Below are 25,229 nucleotides of genomic sequence, written 5' to 3'. Positions count from 1 at the left end.
AGATGGAAAAGTACCAGACTATAAGATGTACCAGACAATCATAAATGGAAAAGTACAGGTACAACAAGTGAAGATATTATAGAGCAGAACTGCAAAGCAAGTGAAAGCATAATTTCTTCCACAATAGATTTAAGAAAAGTCCTTAAATGGATGAGATAACAAAAAATCATCTTGCGATATGAAATTAAAATTTGGTGACACGTTTATCGTTGTCCTTCTCAATTCATGCATGTTTTCCTCATTATGTCTTCCAGTTCGCGTTCACTTTCAATAGCTCTTCATTTATCAGTTTTTTTTTAAAGTTATTTAAAGCCTTTTAGGGGCCTCTTAAAGCCCTGCCAAGTCGTTTTGGAGGGATGAAAGATTAAAGGACGGAAAGTGGCGATGAATTATAAAAAAGGGGGCGATGTTTGCAGTCGTAGTCGAACTGCCTTTGGATTTGTCCAAGCGCTTGATGGTTTATCACTCGCTCGTTTGCTTCACACTCGTTCCCATCAATAGTGCATTCAAGTCACAAGCATTTTCACTGCATCCAGCTTTGAAATTGAATAGTCGTCACTTCCACCCATCGTAGCATAGCGGGCCCCATTAAAGGCAATGGCGGTGTGAGGGTGTGCTCTTGTCAGCGACACGAAACAACACTGTTATTCCATATGGCTGTACGGGCACTTTCGTGAGCGACTGTTATGTAACTTGTTATTATGCTATAATTGTGTCCTCTACTAAATCCTCTGTAAACTAGATGTAAGCTCTAACCACAGACTTCTGGCCCCGGAGGGTGGGCCACGATCTGATGTCGCCGTGTTGGTGTTGTTCCTACGACATCATAGTTAATGTTGCTCCAGGCCCTCCACTGCAGCGGACCAATCACACTGTTGCGATGTCGTCGTGCCTTTGATACATGGGGGGGGGGGCCCGGCCCGGCCCGGAAAAATACCAAACCTAACCAAACATAACCTCGACCTAACCTTAACACTTGCCTTACTCAAACCGTCACCGATAGCTAACCTTAACTTAACACTTGCCTTACTCAAACCGTCACCGATAGCTAACCTTAACTTAACACGTAACTTACTCTAACCTTAACCGATAGCTATTCTTAACTTAACACGTAACTTACTCTAACCTTACCCGACAGCTAACCTTAACTTAACACTTGCCTTACTCAAACCGTCGCCGATAGCTAACCTTAACACTTACCTTACTTTAACCTTACCCGATAGCTAACCTTAACTTAACACTTACCTTACTCTAACCTTACCAGACAGCTAACCTTAACTTAACACTTGCCTTACTCAAACCGTCACCGATAGCTAACCTTAACTTAACACGTAACTTACTCTAACCTTAACCGATAGCTAACCTTAACTTAACACTTACCTTACTCTAACCTTAACCGACAGCTAACCTTAACTTAACACTTGCCTTACTCAAACCGTCACCGATAGCTAACCTTAACTTAACACTTGCCTTACTCTAACCTTAACCGATAGCTAACCTTAACTTAACACGTAACTTACTCTAACCTTAACCGACAGCTAACCTTAACTTAACACTTGCCTTACTCTAACCTTAACCGACAGCTAACATTAACTTAACACGTACCTTACTCTAACCTTAACTTAACATGTAACTTACTCCAACCTTAACCGATAGCTAACCTTCACTTAACACTTAACTTACTCTAACATTAACTTACCTTACTCTAACCGTCACCGATGGCCAACCTTAACTTAACACTTGCCTTACTCTAACCTTAATTTACCTTACTCTACCTGTCACCGATAGCTAACCTTAACACTTGCCTTACTCTAACCTTAGGTTAACACGTACCTTACTTTAACCTTAACCGATAACTAACCTTAACTGGTAGCTAACCTTAACTTAACACTTACCTTACTCTAACCTTAACCGATAGCTAACCTTAACTTAACACTTAACTTACTCTAACCTTAACTTAAAACTTACTTACTCTAAATTTAACTTAACACTTACCTTACGCTAACCTTAACCGATAGCTAACCTTAACCTAACAGATAGCTAACCCACAGTAACCCACAACCTAACCCCACAACCTCCTTTTTCCCGAGTCGCAAAGGCACGACCGCACAACAACGTGATTGGTCCGTTGCAATGATGGTCCTTGAGCAACATTAACTATGATGTCGTAGGAACAACACCAACAGGATTATATCCGCTACACCAGAGAGGCTTAGATCACGCCATATAGACAGCACACATGGCTTTTAAACAACATCGTCATCTAATCTACATTATGGTCAATGTAAGATGCTGTTCATTAGATAGGTAAGAATAAGTTGGAACAAGGGTGTTTGTTTTAGGTAATGAGTTGTTGCACCCTTGCCCTTCTAAATGTAGCCGATATCTTCAATGCTTTCAGGAGCTAAATGCATATTTGGTTGTGATAGGGGCCAAGATTCCAATAAAAAGTAGAGAAAGCACAGAAAGATGGAGGCTGAGAAGTAAAAACAGGGCTGGATTGGCTGCAGACCAGTGCGGCGTCCCATGCCTGCGTTCAGAGATGCAGCACATCGCTCCTCTTTCAAACATAGCCGACCTAGTTCCAAACTATCATGGCTGTTTCTCGTACATGTACGATAAAGTCTTGCTCTACATAAACACCAGAAGAACACCTGGCTGTGATAGACAAGTAAGGCTCAAGAGTTGTCTCACTGGCCCCATAACGGGGTTAGGAACTTTGGGAGTAGTGTGTGGATGCGAGTGGGTGACGTGTGCATCTATGTGTGCACAGTACATGCACGTGTTTGCACACATTAGTATGCAGCAGTAATTGGGCCGGTTCACTGTTAGTTGCATATGTTGTAATTTTTTGTGGTTTTTTGTGAATTGTGGATATTCTATAGAAGTACTTTTGTGTTGTTTTTTCAGGGGAGCATTCTCAGTGGTCAGGAGATGTGTGAAGATATCCTCTGGGCAGGAGTATGCTGCCAAAATCATCAACACCAAGAAGCTTTCCGCCAGAGGTATGATGACTCTGACTCACACACACACACACACACACACACACACACACACACACACACACACACACACACACACACACACACACACACGTGCGGATAAACATGCCCCATGTAACATTTAGTCACTTGGTGGAGATGGATAGATGAAAAGATGGCTATATAGTTGGGATGGATGGATAGATGGATATATAGTTGGATGGATGGATGGATAGATGGATATATAGTTGAATGTATGGATAGATGGAAATATAGTTGGATGGATGGATAGTTGGATGGATGGATGGATAGATGGATATATAGTTGGATGGATGGATAGATGGCTATATAGTTGGATGGATGGATAGATGGATATATAGTTGGATGTATGGATAGATGGATATATAGTTGGATGGATGGATGGATGGATATATAGTTGGATGGATGGATAGATGGAGAAGCAGGAAGAGGAGAATCACGCGGACAGAGGCAGAGGCTCATCTGGGTTTCGGGCTGCAGGAAGCAGCCATGGGTGATAATTTGTACACAAGTAAAAAGTGAGCACGTCAAGTAAATGGCTCAGTTTGTCTAGTCTGGATCTCCAACAGTTCGTCCTCGCTTTCACGTCTCCAAGAACCAGGGGTAAAAAAATGTCTCGCTCAGCAAAACGGCGGCAGTGTGGCGAGTACGCATGTCTTTCTCGTGTTTGTGTTCTTATGTCCTTGGGTTGATTCGGAAGTTTTTGATGTACAAGATTGTGTTTGCGCGTGTGTGTGTGTGTGTGTGTGTGTGTGTGTGTGTGTGTGTGTGTGTGTTTTCTTATTGATTCAGTGCTCTGGCTGGTCTTATTGTCCCAGGGGCAGATCTCTTGCAAAGCCGACCCAGTTCTTTCACATCCATCACTGTAATTGTTGCCATTGGCCTGGTTGCCCTAGGCCTGGGGTTCACACACACACACAAACACACACACACACACACACACACACACACACACACACAGGGCAAAAGAAGAGCCTACAGCATATCTGTCAATACCAACCAATGGCGTGTTGTGCCTTTGCTCTCCCTCCTTGGTTCTCGCCAGCAGCATGATTTTATCATCGCCTGCATGCCAAAAATATCCACCCCCCCCCCCGCTGCCCCACACAGTGTCAGGCCTCGCCGGCTTTAAGCTAAGTCACGGGACTGTGCAGGAATATTCCTCTCTTTGTGGGTGAAAACGGCTTAATGCCTCAGCTTGATGAATAACGGGACCGTGGCACAGTTTACAGGTCCTCGTGCGTTTCGATGAGACGGACAGAATCTTCTATTCTGCTCCATTCAACGTCGTTTATTTTTGCGTGCAGCCCTTCTTACGTAATAAACGCGATAATGACAGTAATACACCTTATTTGGGAGGCGCTTTGCAGAGCCAATATAAGATCAAGTTCAGAGCGACATGAAAACATCATGAAAGAGCAAAGCCTCCCCCCCACCCCACCCCCCGCTGTTTTACATTGTGTTATTTTTCTCCATTTCTGCATGACGCCCCCCCCCCACACCCACAGCCCGCAGTTTATCCCCGGCTGAAGTCCTCCAGCACGCCGTCCCTTTCCCATCCCTCATCCCTCCCCCGCCGAGCTCCCCCTCGCCATGACTCGTTTCTATTTCCCCGTGCTGCGCACCGCTGCCACCTTTCCTCCTCCTCCTCCTCCTCCTCCTTCCCCTCGTCCCTTTCCTTTATCCTCCCTCTTTTTAACTTTATCCTCTCTCGTGTGTTCCCGCCGCTCTACCTCTCCTCCGTAACGTTGACCCCCCCCTTCCCCCTTCCTCGGCCCCGGTCGATCACGGTGGTTGTAATGGACGCCATGCGGAGGGATCGGTATCGCCGCTCGCAGGCTGGGACAGATTGTCCAGAAATACTGCAAAGAGCTCTCTCTCAAGACGGACACACACACACACACACACACACACACACACACACACACACACACACACACACACACACATAAAGGAATCATTTTTTCGTCTTTATTTTCTCTCTCTCTCTCTGTGTGTCTGTGTTTTTGTGATGCTTTGTGTTGGGTTATACTGGGTTATACTGCCTTACCAGGCATGCCGGCATGTCAGATATGGTCTTAGCCTCTTTCCGCGATAAGCCCTGGAATTGCAACTCTGATTCCCTTCTCTCTGGCAGGATCATGACCTCACCCCCCCCCCACCCACCTCCACCCCCACACACTCTGCCGCTGCCACTGTGTGTGTGCATGTGTGCGTGCGTGTTTGTGTGTGTGGGGGTGTTTTGTACATCGTTTAAAAGGGTTTAGGGCAGGATTGGTGGCTAGAATGCTTGCAGATCAGAGCTGTGTGTGTGTGTGTGTGTGTGTGTGTGTGTGTGTGTGTGTGTGTGCGTGCGTGTGTGTGTCTGTTGCGTTGGGATCTATAGGAAAAGCTGCAATCCTGATTATGCAGCATTTCATTAAGAGGAGCAGATCAGTCAGTGAATGAGAGCGAAAGAGAGGAACAAGTGAGAGGGTAAGAAAAAGATGGGCGGTAGAGATGGTGAGCGAGAGACAGAGAGAGTGAGCGAGAGAGAGAGAGAGAGACACAGAGAGAGAGAGAGAGAAAGATGACACAAACACTCCAAGTCATGTGTGTACTTCATGTGTACTTTCTGCGTGGTATTCCTCACAGCAGTTGAATATTTGTCCTCTTCCCTGTCGCGTGTGTCACCATCCTGTCACTTTGACTTTGTCATCGTTCTTTGTCACTTTGTGTGGCCAACACGTGCAATTGTAAATGTGTGTGCGTGTGTGTGTGTGTGTGTGTGTGCATGTGTGCATACCCATGTGGGTATGGTAGCCACAGTGCTGTGAACAGTTGAGCAGGGCAGCATTGTTGAATAGAGTCCAGTAAAGGCGCTGTGAGGTTCTCTGACAGCCTACTTGTGTGTATCAGCGTGTCGGTATTAACCCCGGTGGCGTAGGACCGACACGATGACAGAAAGGTCATGTGATAAAGATGTGACATTCACAGCGAAGGAAGGTTAAAACAATTGTTTTTTTTTTTTGCTAATTCCTTTTTAAATGGGCCTATCAGGAATCGGGAGCACTTTATTTACACACCGTTTGCCCCGGCCCACAGCAGTGCAACACCAAGACAGAAACACACATCCAGGAACTACAAGAACACATATATCCATAGTAACACATATATCCAAAGTAACGCATATATCCATAGTAACACATATATCCAAAGTAACGCATATATCCATAGTAACACATATATCCAAAGTAACGCATATATCCATAGTAACACATATATCCAAAGTAATGCATATATCCATAGTAACACATATATCCAAAGTAACGCATATATCCATAGTAACACATATATCCAAAGTAACGCATATATCCATAGTAACACATATATCCAAAGTAACGCATATATCCATAGTAACACATATATCCAAAGTAACGCATATATCCATAGTAACGCATATATCCAAAGTAACGCATATATCCATAGTAACACATATATCCAAACTAAAAATAAAAATAAAATCACTGTCCAGGAGAACGAACGCCAGCCACAACTGCTGGTCTGCGTGGGCTAGCAGTTAGCTTAGCCTGCCCCGCTCCCGCATCCTGTCAGACCGCCCCCGGTGTGTCCTCTTCGGGCGCCGCTCCGAGCAGGGTCCGTGGTCATCCCTGGGGTCCACAGGATGCAGCGGACCAAGCTCTCCCAGCCAGACACCTTCGACACACCTCCCCGCACTCCACACGACGACGCTAAAAACACAGTCAACGCCGGGCGAGGCCGCCGCCGCCGCCACCGGACCGCCCTCAGTGTTATCGGATCTGCCGGTCTGCTTGGGCTAGCAGTTAGCTTAGCCTGCCCCGCTCCCGCATCCTGTCAGACCGCCCCCGGTGTGTCCTCTTCGGGCGCCGCTCCGGGCAGGGTCCGTGGTCATCCCTGGGGTCCACAGGATGCAGCGGACCAAGCGGTCCGGCGGCGGCGGCGGCCTCGCCCTCAGTGTTATCGGATCTGCTGGTCTGCTTGGGCTAGCAGTTAGCTTAGCCTGCCCCGCTTCCTCATCCTGTCAGACCGCCCTCGGTGTGTCCTCTTCGGGCGCCGCTCCAAGCAGGGTCCGTGGTCATCCCTGGGGTCCACAGGATGCAGCGGACCAAGCTCTCCCAGCCATCAACCGAAGACACAAACTTAGATGCACATGTGGACAAAGACACTGCATGGACAATACTGGGTGAGGCCGCCCTAAACGTGAATTCGCGCCGCCATCTTCCCACACCGGAAGCGGAAAAAGGTCTTCTGTTTGTGTGTCCTAATCTTATCAACGCAATCTGTATCATGACGCTGTACCTTGCGGTGACTGGATGGTAATTTAACCTGCACCCTGTGGGTGAATTTAGACCGCTGTTGTATCATACCCTCCGCGGCGACGGGCACGGACACAGATCCATGAGTACTGGCAGCCCTCTACCTTGTGCCCCCATCCGTAGGGTGACTGGTCGTGCCAGGACGAGTATCTTAACGCAAGATTTCGCCAAATCCGCACGCGGATTGACAAGACCATACCGACTCGGTCGAGGCCCGGATCAACGACAGCCGCCACTGGTGCTGCTGTGCCCTCGCCGGGTACCGCCGGAAACTGTAAAATCCGCCGCGGCGAGCCCCGAAAGACAGGGGAACAAGCCGAAAGAAGAAGACGGTATCTCGCCCTCCGACGAGGGCTGTTACTGCTGCCTACGTTGTTCCATTTTATCCCTGTGGTTGTTGGCACGAGGCCATTCGAGTTTGTAAGTGACCCTGTTAGATAGGGGGGCGGTTGCTATGGTAATCGGAGGGGGAGGGGGGATTTTTGTTTTTTTTTTGGCAACTTACATGCAGATGTCATGGTAACAGGAAATGTCTGTTGCTGCGCCGTGGGTCGTCCCGCCCTGCCGGATGACCTGCGGTGTGCGTCTATGTCTGTTTTCTACTATTTGGTGATTCGCTCCTCATCCATACCCTATTTCTTTCTTTCCTCCTCCGAGCCTCCCAAATTATCATCTTTCACCACGGCCCTCTCTCTCTCTCTCTCGCGCGCCCGCTCCCCATCGCTCTCACCTTGGCCGTGTCACTCTTCGGATCGACGGGGGGGGGGGGGGGGGGGATGCAGTTGTGCGAGAGGGATGGAAGGAAAGGAAAGGGAGGAAGAAGGGATGAGTTACAGGAAGCGGGACCACGTGACGCACTGCGTACTTTAAGGCTAAAAATAAACCGCCGGTCACTCAAACCCACACACACACACACGTAAGCGCCAACACTCGTAGGTACGTACGGCCGAACACACACATCCACGCACGCACACACGTGCACACGCACATAATTGTGCATGCAGGGAAATTAAATAAGCTCCTCTTGAATGGCACAAGGGCTTTTCTTTGGTCGACGCTCACCTGTCTGGCCGACCAAACATCCTGCTGATGCACACTGGGAGAGGAACATGTGACTTTTGGAGTACAGCTAGGTGTTTGTGCGCGAGTACGTGTGTGTGTATATATATATATATATGTATATATATATGTATATATATATACATCTGTGTGTGTATCAGTAAAAAAAAACCCCCATTTCGACTAACTAGGGCATTGTTCTCTGTGGAGAAAGCGAGGGCATTCGTAATTGGAGAGCGCTCTCTCTCTCTCTCTCTCTCTCTCTCTCTCTCTCTCTCTCTCTCTCTCTCTCTCTCTCTCTCTCTCTCTCACCCTCTCTCTCTTTCTCACTCTCTCTCTCTTCCTCTCTCTAGCACTGTCTCCTGCTGTCTGTCTTTTGCAAGTCCCTTTTCCAACCTGGCTGTTTCAGTCTGCTTGCGTTCCCCCTTTCCCGCTGGTAGCCGTCTCCCCTTCCCTTCTTCCCCCTCCCGTCTTCGGCCCGGCGGTCTGTTGCCGTTGGAGCGTCGCTCCACGTGTGTCGTGATGAACGTCCCCAGTGCGGTGACCTTCCACGTGCCTTAAGGTCGCCCGGCGTCGCGGTCGCATCTCCTCCATCTTGCTATTGAACATGCAACGATTTGTGCAATTATTTCTCGTGTAAATCGTTGCGTACGTAAAGAAGCATCAAGCCATGTAACGGTCTTAATCAAGTTTTCGGAGGTTTCGTGTGAACCAGATTTAAACCTGCAGTAGACTTTTCAGCCCCCCCCCTAGTGTTTCCGAGTGGTATTATTGTTTGCGCCACTGTCGCAAAGACAACCGAATCGCTTTCCGTTTATTAGCAGCCTGGCTACTGTCCTGCTGTCCTATTGGAACTAGAAACCCCAATCTCAGTGAAGTAAAGGAAGAGTAAAACATCCATCCAGCCATCCATCCATCCATTATCCGAACCGCTTATTCTCCTCTCAGGGTCGCGAGGATGCTGGAGCCTATCCCAGCAGTCATTGGGTGGCAGGCGGGGAGACACCCTGGACAGGCTTCCAGACCATCACACTTCACCTTCTTTGCCTGGTTGTTCCACCATCCGCCATTTCTGCTACTGGGGATGGCTACCGATAGCTACCGGGGAAAAACAAAAGTGCTACCCTCTTCCTATTTTGGTTGTGCAATGGTTGCCACACTTCCTGTGTGCCATATATCAAGCCTTAATTTTCCCACCAGTTCATACCCGGTGGCAGACAGTATTGCGCAGTGAAAGTGAGGCTTTTTGGGAACCAAGCTAAATGCCAATTGTTTTATTATTCTACAGCCATAATACTGTGCTGTAAACATTTACTTCATAAGTTAAAGCAAAAAAAAAAAAAAGTTGTCTACTGCCGCTTTAATTATACCTGCTCATTGAATTTGCACACACACAAAGGACATTGATTTAGTGGGTTGTGCACAAAGGTCACATTAACTGTAAAAACAACATGAGACATTTTCTAACTGTAGTATATACACCAGTGACGGGCTGGGTATTTTATAACTAGGTCTTAAGTGCAATTAAACCGCCTTCAAATAACCTCACCATGACACTGGGGCTATACGCTATTGCCATTCAATGTGACCAACCCTTATTCGTAGTGACAGTAACCAATATCAAGTGGAATAAAGGGATTTATCACGAGGCTCAACACCTATGAGAGTTAAAATACACTAATTGCTGAGACATGAGTACATCGATACTGAAACCATCAAGGATTTACCACTATTACACAGTATGACGGGATGCTGCAACCAAAAATAGACATCACATAGCCCAAATCGATGTCATCACCAAAGAAACGAGAACAAACTCTCACCACAACCGGCCACGTTTACTCATAAGACCACCAAGCAAACAAAAAGTGCTGTAAAGCACAATTAGGATTCATAGAATAGCAATTAAAAGATGTTAATAGACTGATGGGAACGAACCTTGTAAAATAGATATAGCATTAATGAAAATATAAAATTACAAAGATATAATTGTCTGGTTCTGACAACCTCTAGGCCAGCAGAAAAGGACTTGCTAACCCCGGCAGTCCACTTCTGATATGGACGACAATATGTGTGAGAAACTAAGATCGAAGATTTAGGGAGTGGGGCATATGCACACGTTAGTGAGTGACTGGTTGAACGGGTAGGAAGCTCTGAACGGCAGTAATAGAAACACCCCCCCAGAAATATACATACCCATATACATGTAGCGTATGAATTGAGCTGACTTGAGTTTTTAGTGCTGGACTTGAGTAAGAGCCGAAAGAATGCCAAAGCCAGGTTGCAGGGAGCCTGTGGATCCTTGTCCCGGAGTTGTAGAGAACCTTGGAAGGTGGGCAGTTTGCAGATTCTTGCCCTTGACCAGATGGTGCGTTGGAGACAGGCCCTGACCTGAGGGTGGTGGCCATTACAGACCACATAGTTATGGAAGAGGTGGGAATGGACTCAAACATTACACTGCTGGATTTCTTATACTAACACAGGAAGTCTGTCCTCTGCGGAGCTACTGCATTGCAAAAGCAGAAAATGTTAAGTCAGAATGTGTTTTTGTATATATATGGAGTTTGTGTATCTGTGCATTGCGTGTCTCCTTATAGTGCCTTAGTGTTGTGCTTGAGAAAAAAATGTACAAATGCAACTGGAAAGAGGAACATGGGTATGAAGAAGAACAGTGAGAATGAATAGTACCACGGTTGCAGTAGCTGTTGGCAAAGAAAATGCTTTGCACTTGTGTCAACTGTAAGTGTGTGTGTGTGTGAGTGAGTAAGCTCTGTGGGGTTTTTCCGACTGAGCCACAAGGTTAGATCTAGACGTCCTCAAGTACTGTTTTGTGGTGGACTGTAGCCTCAGCCAGTCAGTTTCAAGTCAAAGTCGCAGTTGATGCATTCACTCACTCACTCGCTCACTCACTCACTCACTCACTCACTCATTCATTTATTAATTTATTTGGACGGATATATCGGCCATCGGCGATTGACTGAGTCCAATCAGTGGTTGTTGTTTTTTCTTTGCACGATTTTTGTCCTTTTATTCTGCTAATTTCATGCTCTGCCTCCGCGAGAATTCAACCCCATTAACCTGTAAAGTGCAACCCAGAGCGTGCGCGGTGCGCGAGCAGGAACCGGCAATTGGGTGCACCGATTTCAGGCGAGTCCTCCGCGCAACGTGGCGGCGACTAAAGGACAGTTAAGCCGTCTTTAATGGTCGCTGTCCGACCGATTGGTGCTGAAAAGCGACGTCGATTCATAAATCCTATCTGAGAACCAGACCAAAACTGTTATGTGCAGTTGTGCCCCCCCCTGACCATCATCCCCAGATCTTTGTTCATTTGGAGGCTGCAAGTGGAGGCGTCCTTCATCTGAAACAACCGGACTCTCTCTCTCTCTCTCTCTCTCTCTCTCTCTCTCTCTCTCTCTCTCTCTCTCCTCTCTCTCTCTCTCTCTCTCTCTCTCTCTCTCTCTCTCTCTCTCTCTCTCTCTCTCTCTCTCTCTCTCTCTCTCTTTGTTGTTGTTGTTGCCTCAGATGGTGTGAGACAGCTGTCCAGCCTGTCTTTACAGCCTCCTGCTTAGCAAAGATCTTAAGGTGATTTATTTGGCCTAGCTGAAGAACAAGTAGCCCATAGGCTGCACTGTTTCAGTAAAATGAGATTTTCGCATTAATGCTCGTGCAAATTGGCAGTGTCCGAATCTCCTGCGGCGAGACAGACAGCAGATTAGTTCACTTAGGTCCTTCCGCTTGCCGGTTTGCATCCTGTTGAAAACCGAAGTAATCCCAAATAGGGGATTTTTTGTATTGTTTTCCTCAACGGGCTCTTCCGTGATTCCATTAGCTGAAGATGGCCGTGGGGGGGGGGGGTATCGGGAATAGCCGATTGTTGGCCTGACGGTGGCCGATAATTTTGACGCATCGTTCCAACCCTACTCTAAACCTGCTCATTATTTCAATTCACTCCCATGGGCTACCCCGGAAAGCATTAGATGGAGGCTGGGAGACATTGGATTGGTTTATTTATTTATTTATTTATTTATGTATGTTGGACCCCCCCCCCTTTTCTCCCCAATTGTACTTGGCCAATTACCCGACTCTTCCTAGCTGGCCTGGTCGCCGCTCCACCCCCTCTACCGATCCGGGGAGGGCTGCTGACTACCACATGCCTCCTCCAATACATGTGGAGTCGCCAGCTGCTTCTTTTCACCCGCCAGTGAAGAGTTTCTCCAGGGGGATGTAGCGCGTGGGAGGATCATGCTATTCCCCCCCCCCTCCCGAACAGGCACCCCGGCCAACCAGAGGAGGCGCTATGCAGCGACCAGACCACGTACCCACATCCGGCTTCCCACCCGCAGACACGGCCAATTGTGTCTGTAGGACGCCCGACCAAGCCGGAGGTAACACGGGGATTTGAACCGCGACCCCCGTGTTGGCAGGCAACGGAATAGACCGCCACGCCACCCGGACGCCCCCATTGGACTGGTTTATTAGTCCGTTTCAGGGCAACACAATCACTCAGACACATCATCCGTACCTATGGGCAGTTCAGATTCTCCAGTTCATCCAACATTCATGTCTGTGGGAGAAAACGGAGAACGTGAGGAAATTCTCGGGTCGCCAGAAGAAGCACAAACCCCACAAATAAGAGCTAGGATCAAATCCTGGACCGTGTTGCCGTGAGATTTGTTGAAATGTGTCTTTTTCATAATTTCTAATTTCTTTAACTATAAGATACTTAGCAATCACTCCTCCTGCTCTTTTTCCTCTCATGTGCATTCTACTTTATGCAAGGCTCAGCGTTCTCAGCTTTCACCGAAAATACCCAGATTTTTAAACTCATTTTCACCCGGATTTTATGTTTCTGCGGATCCAAAAGTTGTTCCTGTTTGTGTGAGGTTATGTAACAGTGTCCTCTTGTGGCGAAATTCGGCATGCTGGATGGCTTTGAAAAATAAAACCGGAAACGCTGAGCCTTGACTATATGGTACACATGCACTGGCAATAAAACACATGAGGATGTTCTTCACTTTGATTTTTGGTACTTCTTCAGGTCCTCTATAGTGTTACTGTAATGATTATGATAATAATGGCTGGTGTTCATGCATGCAGCCATGCGCGCACACACACACACACACACACACACACACACATATATATATATATATATATATATATATATATATAGCATGTTCACTATAACATAAAATAACTGAATTTCACTGGATGTCCGGGTAGCGTAGTGGTCTATTCCGTTGCCTACCAACATGGAGATCGCCGGTTCGAATCACTGTGTTACCTCCAGCTTGGTCGGGCATCCCTACAGACACAACTGGCTGTGTCTGTGGGCGGGAAGCCGGATATGGGTATGTGTCCTGGTCACTGTACTAGCGCCTCTTTGGTCGGTCGGGGTGCCTGTTCGTGGGGGAGGGGGAACTGGGGGGGAATAGCGTGATCCTCCCACGCGCTACGTCCCCTGGTGAAACTCCTCACTGTCAGGTGAAAAGAAGGCGGCTGGCGACTCCACATGTATCGGGGAGGCATGTGGTAGTCAGTAGCCCTCCCCGGATCAGCAGAGGGGGTGGAGCAGCGACTGGGATGGCTCGGAAGAGTGGGGTAATTGGCTGGATAAAGTTTGGGGTTAAAAATTGGGGGGGAAAAAAAAAATTTTTTTTTCACCTTCTTGCCATAACTGATGATGTCAGTTTCCAGGTAACATTACCTACATTTTGATATTGCAGCTTCTCATTTACCACTTACTCAAACCAATTCACTGATTACATTCAAACATTTTCCCTTAGCAATCGAGTAATTGTTTGGTAATCATTACCATTTCAGCTCTTTTATTCTTTTACCTTATTCAGTTTTCCATTTTGTTTTTTTTTTTGTTTCGCCTCGCTTGGTCTCACACGTCCCCTGTCTCTTGACAAATTACTGCTTTAAATACAGCAGCCATCCGCCTGCATGTCGTGCGATGTGGCAGACGTGGAGCGATCGCCGATATGGCGAGGCACTGGTGGCGGGACCGAATCAACAGCCCTGAACTGCCACCGTCACATCCTTATCTGCCCCTGTGATGCCCACGCACAAGCCTTTCAAAATACCCAGATTGTTATTTGACTTGAGTATATTCCCGTGCATTTCAGCCTTTCATTGTTCTGACTTTCACTTTCATTTAGACACGGCGGCACGACGTGTTGTCTTCCTCCCTCCAACGGGTGCAGTAGAGTCTAAAACTGATAGACATCATTCATAAAAAAATAAACTGACAGACATAATTCATAAAAATAAACTGATAGACATAATTCATAATAAAAAGAGCTATAGAAGAGCCTCAGCAGGTATTTGATTGATTCAGCATGCAGTATGTACAAACACAGAGTTTGGTGGCTGAGTCACAGTTAAGGAAGTGTAAATGAAAAATGATGGAAAATACAACATTAAAGCTTCATGGTCAGGGAGGTAAATATTCTGTAAAAAAAAAGCACGTGGGATAAAATGATCAGAAGATATTAAATCTGTTTAATGACCTTTTGAGTGAGTAGCACCTTTCATAGAGTATACCAAGCTTTAAAGAGTCTGTATAACTGCTACTAGTACTGCTTCTACTACTACTACTACTACTACTACTGCTGCTGCTTCTACTACTGCAACAACTAGTTCTACTACTACTACTACTACTGCTTCTACTACAATACTACTACTACTACTACTGCTACTGCTTCCACTATACTACTACTACTACTGACTTGCTGCTGCTTCTACAACCACTACTGCTGCTTCTACTACTGCTTTTACTAGTACTACTACTGCTGGTACTACCACTACTACTACTACTGCTGCTGCTGCTTCTACTACTACTACCTACTACTGCTGCTTCTACAACTACTACTACTGCTGCTTCTATTACTACTACCACTACTACTACTAATGCTTTCACTTACCTCTACTACTACTACTACTACTGCCACCACTACTACTGTTGCTGCTTCTACTACTTCTACTAGTACTACTACTTCTACACTACTACTACTGCTGCTGCTTGTACTACTACGACTACTACTGCTGCTGCTGCTTCTACTACTTCTATTAGTACTACTACTACTACTACTTTTGGCTGTTCCCGTTATGGGTCGCCACGGCGGCTCATCCGTTTGCATCTCTTCCTCTCCTCTGCATCTTCTCTGGACATGCCTTCCCTCTCCCTCTCCTTCACCCAACAGTAGCATAGTTTCCACCGGCACCCTGCTGGCCAACAGTACCGCTGATGGTCACGGGTAACCCGGGCCTCGACCGATCCGGTATGGGAAATCTGATTCATGATCCGCATATTTGCCCTCCCTGACGCAACCCTCCCCATTTGCCCGGGCATAGTACCGGCACTAAGAATGCACTGGCCTCAAATAAGCATATTGATACAGACTGTCAATGATAACAGATGGACGTTGAGAATTTATTGATTTAAAAAGCTGTCTGAGCTGGTTGGGCTGGGTATCATCGGTAAGCGGTGTGATGACGCCCTTGCCGGGCCATGTTTCTGTTACCGTAAAGCACCGTAGTTCCTTCTGATAAGAGGTGGCAAAAGTACACACATTCTTCATGTAACACCCGTCCCATATTTATCTAAAGAAAATCTGCAGTCTGTTACTAATATGGGCGGGCCCTGGGTTATGATCTAAATAAATGGTGCTCTTACCTTATCAGCTGGTTACCAAAATGTCCTAATGCTGTAAATAAACCGTAAATATTGGCAGTGCCTCCATGACTAAAAGGAAGTAACATGAATTAAGACTTCCTGTTTACCCTATGAATTATATGAATTATCTATTTTTTAAATATGGGACACAACACGTTTAACTTAAAATGTACCAAAATATAGATATTTATTTAACAAGCAATATGAAATGAAATGAGGAATTGTAGACAATGATAATATAGATATGACATCAAAATACTAGGATTTGTATGTAAACACAATGTATGGCTTTAAGCCATGTAGGTTCAAAACCTAGAAAGATAATAAAGCGGAGATAATAAAGTGGGCCCACACACTCGCACACACACTCACACAATGCAGTGACGACACAGTCCAACTTTCACCCAGACTGTCACGGGTACGTTGCAAGCCTGACATGTAGCTTGGGAGCGGTGGGGCCTACAAACCGTTACGGCCACTTCGCTTGGTCACTGCCAAGTGTAAACAAAATGCACGTGCATGAATGGCGGTTTGTACTCACGAGTCCCCGCGCCAGGGGAGAGGGGGAGAGGGGCAACGATGGTGGGAATCAGGGTAACCGCTTGCGCAGCGAGCACCAGAGGATGAGAGAGAACGAAGGCCATGTCGAGGAAACAGCAGGGCAGCCCAAGGTAGCACGGCAGCCGGGAGAACGTTTCAGTGTTGTCCACGGAGGCCTTCCCTGCTCACCGTTCACCTTGTCCGACTCCTTTGGTAGAAACAATATACGCAAACACACGATGTCGATCCCCAGACGGTCTGCATACAAAGTTCACGATCAGTGTCAAAAATGACAAGTTCACTCTATCGTGTCCAGCTGCTGTCTGCCACTGTCACCCACGAAACCAAGTGTTGGGGCCCCAAGCCCCACCCCGTTTCCTCGGAATACACTATCAGATTGGTTAATAATTTAGGATACACGAATTACATTAAAGAAAAAGAATGAATGACATTTGGATTAAATCAGGTGAGGTTGTTAAACTTAACAACACGTGCTGGACCATGTGTAATTCAAATAAACTATGCTCAACTATGAACTTATGACGTATGAGCACAAACCTTGTAAATAGTAAAACACACGTTACTATTCAATATTATGAAACTCTATGCAATGACTTTTTAAAACTATTTATATGATCTTAACCTTCTCTCTTAAATGAATTTATTTTCCCAATAATACGACATTATTTATTCTCTGCATTTTTAAAGCCTGATATATTTAACCAGGGCTACATTTACTCAAGTAGAAGTACAGATACTTGTGTAAAAATAGACTCTGGTAAAAGCAGAAGTACTGCCTCAACTTCTTTACTCAAGTTGAAAGTAAAAAGTACGGGCTCTGAAATGTACTCAACGTATAACAGTAAAAACTACAGGCTCGGCCATTTCACCATGTCACTTTTATTTTTAGTCAAAGTTACATTATCACCGTGTTTTAATTGAGTTGAAGGCACAGATTAATTTGAAAAGTCTAGCCCGAAAATAGTCCTTGGTAAAAGGATCGTTTTATGAATTCAGACATCCATGACTTCCATCAAGGCACCGTGAGTATTAGCCAGAGAAGTAGATCATTTTATGATAAGTCTGTCCCATGAAAATATTAATTAAAAAAATCAAACATGCGACAACACCGGTATAGTCCTTTTTCCCCCAAGTCGTTCGGCTTTACTATTATCTTAACCATCCCAACTTCAAATGAAATTACGTCCGTCTGGTACCGCGAGACTATCCGAGATCATCTCCACTAAGCGTTTAGAGACTGACTTTTGAGTCTACAGGGTTATAATGTTAACAATCGATAATTCCCCCCCGAATGCATTAAAACTAGTGTAACGAGCCCGTTTTGAAAATGTAAGGAGTAGAAAGTACAGAAATTTGTGTTAAAATGTAGGGAGTAAAAGTAAAAAAAGTTGTCCGAAAAATGAATATTCAAGTAAAGTACAGATACCTGACAAATCTACTTTAAGTACAGTAACGAAGTATTTGTACTTCGTTACAGTAACGTACAGTAACGAAGTATTTGTACTTCGTTACAGTAACGTATAGTAACGAAGTATTTGTACTTAGTTACTTCCCACCTCTGCCTCTGATAGAATAAAACTGAGACCCGTCGGTGATGTAGCGATGAGCGAATCAAACCCGATAGGGCGGCCTCTGTGTTATGAACGCACATGTCGCTGATTAGGTTATTAGGTTTTCTTCATGATCGCCATGACAGCACGGATCAAAAGGACCACGGGAACGTGAATGGCGAATCACAGTTCATTATGGGTATTGTGGAGTTTCCTGTAAGCTCGTGTGTGAGAGGCAGCGGAGGTGTGTTTTTCTCGGCCCGAGTCCTGTCGGTATGTCTAGACCTCCGTCGGCTTAAACCGTTTATTTTACATAATTGTCTAACGTGCATGGCTGAATTGCGCTGGGTGAGATAGGGGCAGACATTATAGTGTACTGTGAGACTCGGAGGAAATACTCCCGGGGGGACGTCTTTATCGCCGCCACCAGACACCTTTTGTCTCCCCGACAAAGAAAAAAAAAGAGGGAGAGAGGAGTTATTGGACGTGGGCTCATAATTTTCTCTCTATTAGGAGCCGGCAAAGGGTGACGGTGTATCAGCTCGGTGTAAAGATTTCACTTGAACCCAAGGGGTTCTGCAGGGGGGGGGGGGGGTGGGGGGGTGGGGGGGACCTTATGGAGAAGAACCACTTAGCCATTGGCTACAGAGGATGTTAAATTCACCCCGCTACATCGTTTTAATTAAAACACTTAATTAAATTGGAGAAGAACAAACCCAGCACCCTTGTGTGCATGTGCGTGTGCATGTGTGTGTGGGTGTGCATGTGTGTGTGTGTGTTTCTAGTAGAGACGGCGCCTGCGTGCTCTGCAGGTAGGAGAGCATAACCACAGTGGGATGATGCATCAGAGTGGCTCCATAACTCCATCAGGGTGGGCATATGGACCAGGAGTTAGATAGATGCTGTCGGTACATGTCCTTATAATACACCTACCGGTGCTTTATGTAATGCAAAAGAACAATGCATTACACAAAACACAGACACACACACACACAGACACACACACACACACACACACAGACTCGGTATCACACTCTGCTGCAGTGCGGCTGCAGACGAGAGTCGTCAGAAACTAACTGGGATAGAAATAAGCAGCAGTGGGGAGAAGAAGAAGAAATGGGTGGGGTGGGGGGGTGGGGGGGTAGATTGACCCCCGGAACAACTCCAGAGTGTTGAAAATGTGTCTCACGAGGGCAACGGTTTGTCATGTCAGGGCAAATAAGGCTGAACCCTCCCAAAGCACACTCAAGTAGGACTTCAAATGGCCCAACTCTGCGAGCAAACCGGACTTGGGGGTCCGCGACCCTTTTCTGCTCCAGGCCGGCGAACGGTGTCGGTCCACAACACAGAGACGGAAAACTGTGCGTGGACATAAAGATGAACGCGTCTGTCGGCACGCCGGACATACTGGATTGGTTAACAGCAGTAAGGAAAACCTTTATTTTTTTTATTTATTTATTTTTTTTGGTGGGGGGGGTTTCCTCCCTTTTCTCCCCAATTGTACCCGTCCAATTACCCCACTCTTCCGAGCCGTCCCGGTCTCTGCTCCACCCCCCCGCTGATCCGGGGAGGGCTGCAGACTACCACATGCCTCCTCCGATACATGTGGAGTCGCCAGCCGCTTCTTTTCACCTGACAGTGAGGAGTTTCACCGGGGGGACGAAGCATGTGGGAGGATCACGCGATTTCCCCCAGTCCCCCCCGAACAGGCGCCCCAACCGACCAGAGGTGGCGCTAGTGCAGCGACCAGGACACATAGCCTATCCGGCTCCCCACCCGCAGACACAGCCAACTGTGTCTATACGGACGCCCGACCAAGCCGGAGGTAACGCGGGGATTCGAACCGGCGATCCTCGTGTTGGTAGGCAACGGAATAGACCACCACGCCACCCGGACGCCCAGGAAAACCTTTATTAACTTCTACAGAAACAAATAAAGAGAGCGTTATATTTTAGTGCTACACAGATGGGGATGGAGGGAAGAAGAAAGATACTCACTTGCAAACACACACACACACACACACACACACACACACACACACACACGTGCAAAAGCATAAATGGAGAAGGAGAAAGTCAACAGACGGCCTACAGAAGGCCTAGGACGATGTTGAGCCTGCTTATCAGAGCTGTAAATAAAGCAACGGTGCAGGACCATGTCACATGTCACACCTTTCAGTCAACACACTTCATTATAGTCTAACATCTGCACAGTGTTAGTGAGCACGAGCTCCTTGCACAGTCATGCTCAAATGAGCGCCCCCATCAGTTCATTAATGGTAAATCAGTACAGGACTAAATGATTTTGCGGCTCACCCGTTATTTATTTCCTGTATCTGCTGATGTGTGTGTCTCTTCAGAGTAAAGCTTCAGCATGATAGACTCACAGCTGTCCACTTTCTCTGAGCTATGGGGTTTTGTGTGTGTGTGTGTGTGAAAACTATGGATAAAAAACTGTAGGTATATGATTTTTTTTCATTATTAGGACACGTGATAATAAGTCCACGTGTGTTAAATGAGATATTACAGTCATCGGAAATTAAAATCTCTTGTAGTAAAACACAATTTGTGACATTTAGTGATTTTTCTTTTTCTGAGCAGTAAATAAACTAATATGTGACTCTTACGTCTGTCTTAGAGAGGTCAGGAAGTCTGTGTTTTGGGGCGTCCGGGTGGCGTGGCGGTCTATTCCGTTGCCTACCAACACGGGGATCGCCGGTTCAAATCCCCGCGTTACCTCCGGCTTGGTCGGGTGTCCCTACAGCCACAATTGGCCGTGTCTGCAGGTGGGAAGCCGGATGTGGGTATGTGTCCTGGTCGCTGCGCTAGCGCCTCCTCTGGTCGGTCGGGGGCGCCTATTCGGGGGGGTAGCATGTTCCTTCCTGGTGCCATCCAGGTGTTCGTCCCCCTGGTGAAACTCCTCACTGTCAGGTGAAAAGAAGCGGCTGGCGACTCCACATGTATCGGAGGAGGGACGTGGTAGTCTGCAGCCCTCCCCGGTTAGCAGAGGGGGTGGAGCAGCGACCGGGATGGCTCGGAAGAGTGGGATAATTGGCCGGATACAGTTGGGGAGAAAAAGGGGGGACATTTAGAGCTCCCCCTCCCAAAAAAAATCTGTGTTTTTGGCGAAGCAGAATCATGGAGGAGGTTCTGCTAAGGGATGTGTTCGTCCCACAAGTAAGCAGACTCAAATGGAGGACTAGCACTGTGCACAAGTGCGTCTTTAAAGGGATATTTTAAATGAGATAACCAATTTCCAGGGAGGAAGCTGGCAGACACACCATCAGGCAGACACACCAGTAGCTTAGGGAAGGTAAAAACAGGGTGGGAGAGGCCTGAATGGTAACAAAACAGGGTGGGAGAGGCCTGAATGGTAACAAAACAGGGTGGGAGGGCCTGAATGGTAACAAAACAGGGTGGGAGGGCCTGAATGGTAACAAAACAGGGTGAGAGAGGACTGAATGAACAAAACAGGGTGAGAGAGGCCTGAATGGTAACAAAACAGGGTGGGAGAGGCCTGAATGGTAACAAAACAGGGTTGGAGAGGCCTGAATGGTAACAAAACAGGGTGGGAGAGGCCTGAATGGTAACAAATCAGGTGAAAGAGGCCTGAATGTAACAAAACAGGGTGGGAGGGGCCTGAATGGTAACAAAACAGGGTGAGAGAAGCCCGAATGGTAACAAAACAGGTGGGGAGGGTCCGAATGGTAACAAAACAGGGGTGGGAAGACCTGAATGGTAACAAAACAGGGTGAGAGAGGCCTGAATGGTAACAAAACAGGGTGAGAGAGGCCTGAATGCAGTACAAAACAGGGTGGGAGAGGCCTGAATGGTAACAAAACAGGGTGGGAAGACCTGAATGGTAACAAAACAGGGTGAGAGAGGGCTGAATGGTAACAAACAGGGTGAGAGAGCCTGAATGGTAACAAAACAGGGTGAGAGGGCCTGAATGGTAACAAAACAGGGTGGGAGAGGCCTGAATGGTAACAAAACAGGGTGGGAGGGCCTGAATGGTAACAAAACAGGGTGGGAGGGCCTGAATGGTAACAAAACAGGGTGAGAGAGGACTGAATGGTAACAAGAACAGGTGTGAGAGAGGCCCTGAATGGTAACAAAACAGGGTGGGAGAGGCCTGAATGGTAACAAAACAGGGTGAGAGAGGCCTGAATGGTAACAAAACAGGGTGGGAGAGGCCTGAATGGTAACAAAACAGGGTGGGAGAGGCCTGAATGGTAACAAAACAGGGTGGAGAGGCCTGAATGGTAAAAACAGGGTGAGAGAGGCCTGAATGGTAACAAAACAGGGTGAGAGAGGACTGAATGGTAACAAAACAGGGTGAGAGAGGCCTGAATGGTAACAAAACAGGGTGGGAGAGGCCTGAATGGTAACAAAACAGGGTGAGAGAGGACTGAATGGTAACAAAACAGGGTGAGAGAGGCCTGAATGGTAACAAAACAGGTGAGAGAGGTCTTGAATGGTAACAAAACTGTGAGAGAGGCCTGAATGGTAACAAAACAGGGTGAGAGAGGCCTGAATGGTAACAAAACAGGGTTGGAGAGGTCTGAATGGTAACAAACAGGGTAAGAGAGGCCTGAATGGTAACAAAACAGGGTGAGAGAGGCCTGAATGGTAACAAAACAGGGTGAGAGAGGCCTGAATGGTAACAAAACAGGGTGGGAGAGCCTGAATGGTAACAAAACAGGGTGAGAGGCCGAATGGTAACAAAACAAGGGTGAGAGAGGCCCGAATGGTAACAAAACAGCGTGGGAGAGGACTGAATGGTAACAAAAACAGTGTGAGAGAGGACTAAATGGTAACAAAACTGTGAGAGAGGCCTGAATGGTAACAAAACAGGGTGAGAGAGCCTGAATGGTAACAAAACAGGGTGAGAGAGGCCTGAATGGTAACAAAACAGGGGTGAGAGAGGCCTGAATGGTAACAAAACAGGGTGAGAGAGGCCTGAATGGTAACAAAACAGGGTGAGAGAGGCTGAATGGTAACAAAACAGTGTGAGAGAGGACTAAATGGTAACAAAACTGTGAGAGAGGCCCTGAATGGTAACAAAACAGGGTGAGAGAGGCCTGAATGGTAACAAAACAGGGTGAGAGAGGCCTGAATGGTAACAAAACAGGGTGAGAGAGGACTGAATGGTAACAAAACAGGGGTGAGAGAGGCCTGAATGGTAACAAAACAGGGTGGGAGAGGCCTGAATGGTAACAAACAGGGTGAGAGAGGACTGAATGGTAACAAAACAGGGTGAGAGAGGCCTGAATGGTAACAAAACAGGGTGAGAGGAGGTCTGAATTGGTAACAAAACTGTGAGAGAGGCCTGAATGGTAACAAAACAGGGTGAGAGAGGCCTGAATGGTAACAAAACAGGGTGGAGAGGTCTGAATGGTAACTAACAGGGTAAGAGAGGCCTGAATGGTAACAAAACAGGGTGAGAGAGGCCTGAATGGTAACAAAACAGGGTGAGAGAGGCCAGAATGGTAACAAACAGGGTGAGAGAGGCCCGAATGGTAACAAAACAGCGTGGGAGAGGCCTGAATGGTAACAAATCAGGGTGAGAAGGCCTGAAATGGTAACAAAACAGGGTGGGAGAGGCCTGAATGGTAACAAAACAGGGTGAGAGAGGCCTGAATGGTAACAAAACAGGGTGAGAGAGGCCTGAATGGTAACAAAACAGGGTGAGAGAGGCCTGAATGGTAACAAAACAGGGTGAGAGAGGCCTGAATGGTAACAAAACAGGGTGAGAGAGGACTGAATGGTAACAAAACAGGGTGAGAGAGGCCTGAATGGTAACAAAACAGGGTGAGAGAGGCCTGAATGGTAAACAAAACAGGGTGGGAGAGGCCTGAATGGTAACAAAACAGGGTGGAAAGAGGACTGAATGGTAACAAAACAGGGTGGAGAGAGGCCTGAATGGTAACAAAACAGGGTGAGAGAGGCCTGAATGGTAACAAAACAGGGTGAGAGAGGCCATGAATGGTAACAAAACAGGGTGAGAAAGGACTGAATGGTAACAAAACAGGGTGAGAGAGGCCTGAATGGTAACAAAACAGGGTGAGAGAGGCCTGAATGGTAACAAAACAGGTGAGAGAGGCCTGAATGGTAACAAAACAGGGTGAGAGAGGCCTGAATGGTAACAAAACAGGGTGAGAGAGGCCTAAATGGTAACAAAACAGGGTGAGAGAGGCCTGAATGGTAACAGCTGACTGGCACAGCTTCACATTTATGCCAAACATCATATCGGCGCTGCATTCATATGTGGAGCACTTACGCTGCTCCTGGCTACGTCAGTTTTAACTACATAAGCAGAAATCCTCTGTCTGGTGTCTGTGTTGGTATCCGTAGGACTCAAGCTTGAGTGCAAATCACAGCGTTCTAGTCGGCCATTAAAAACACTTTGTGTCGCTCTGAGAGGTGACGACTCGGGCAGATGTTCAGACCGGCTGCACCAGACTCGCGTCAACACCGAGGGGCTCATAATGGCTCACGTCACACTGTGAAAATGCATTATGGAGTTATTCATCATGTAAAACTCTGCCCCGCTGATGCTTGCTGGTCTAGGACGGCGGCTCCGTTTCGAGCAAATCCAGACTCTTTGAAAGGATTTACCGACGAGACTGGTGTCTCGTTAGTCATTCCCGAAAATAACGAAAACGCATTTTTACACAGAGACCTTTTTTTTATTGGTTTCCATTCTCCTACCCTGCGTCCCTCATTTTGACTGAGAGGCCCATAGGCACGTCGTTGCCCTCATCGACTCGAGGATCCGAGGATAGAGGGTGCCATCTGTCATCATTTACTCATCCACTTTTTCGCCCCGCGGGGACTGTAACTATGATTTAGAGCTTCAGAATTAAAACTTGACTCGACTACATGTTGTGGTGCGCTGAAGCGCCTCCTCCTCGCCAGCCGGATGGTTTCTTCAGAACCGGCCAGGCTGCGGTTCCGTGGCGTTGGGAGAGTTGTGCGTGAACTCTCGCTCCTCTGCAATTTGCATGCAAGGCTGGTTCCAC

The 25,229-nt window shown here is 47.0% G+C and overlaps 1 protein-coding gene across 1 annotated transcript in view; it reads left to right on the top strand.

The window, feature by feature from the left end:
- camk2d2 (calcium/calmodulin-dependent protein kinase (CaM kinase) II delta 2) overlaps window positions 1-25,229 on the top strand; it is a 56,405-nt gene that overhangs the window by 1,661 nt on the left and 29,515 nt on the right. The window contains exon 2 of the mRNA XM_056280554.1: window positions 2,911-3,005. Coding sequence (XP_056136529.1) covers window positions 2,911-3,005 — 95 coding nt within the window. The remainder of the gene's footprint in view (window positions 1-2,910; window positions 3,006-25,229) is intronic.

This window comes from Lampris incognitus, chromosome 5, assembly GCF_029633865.1.
Source record: "Lampris incognitus isolate fLamInc1 chromosome 5, fLamInc1.hap2, whole genome shotgun sequence".
Classification (NCBI taxonomy): domain Eukaryota; kingdom Metazoa; phylum Chordata; class Actinopteri; order Lampriformes; family Lampridae; genus Lampris; species Lampris incognitus.
Note: the sequence above shows the minus strand (reverse complement) of the source record. Positions and strands in the feature narration are given on the sequence as shown.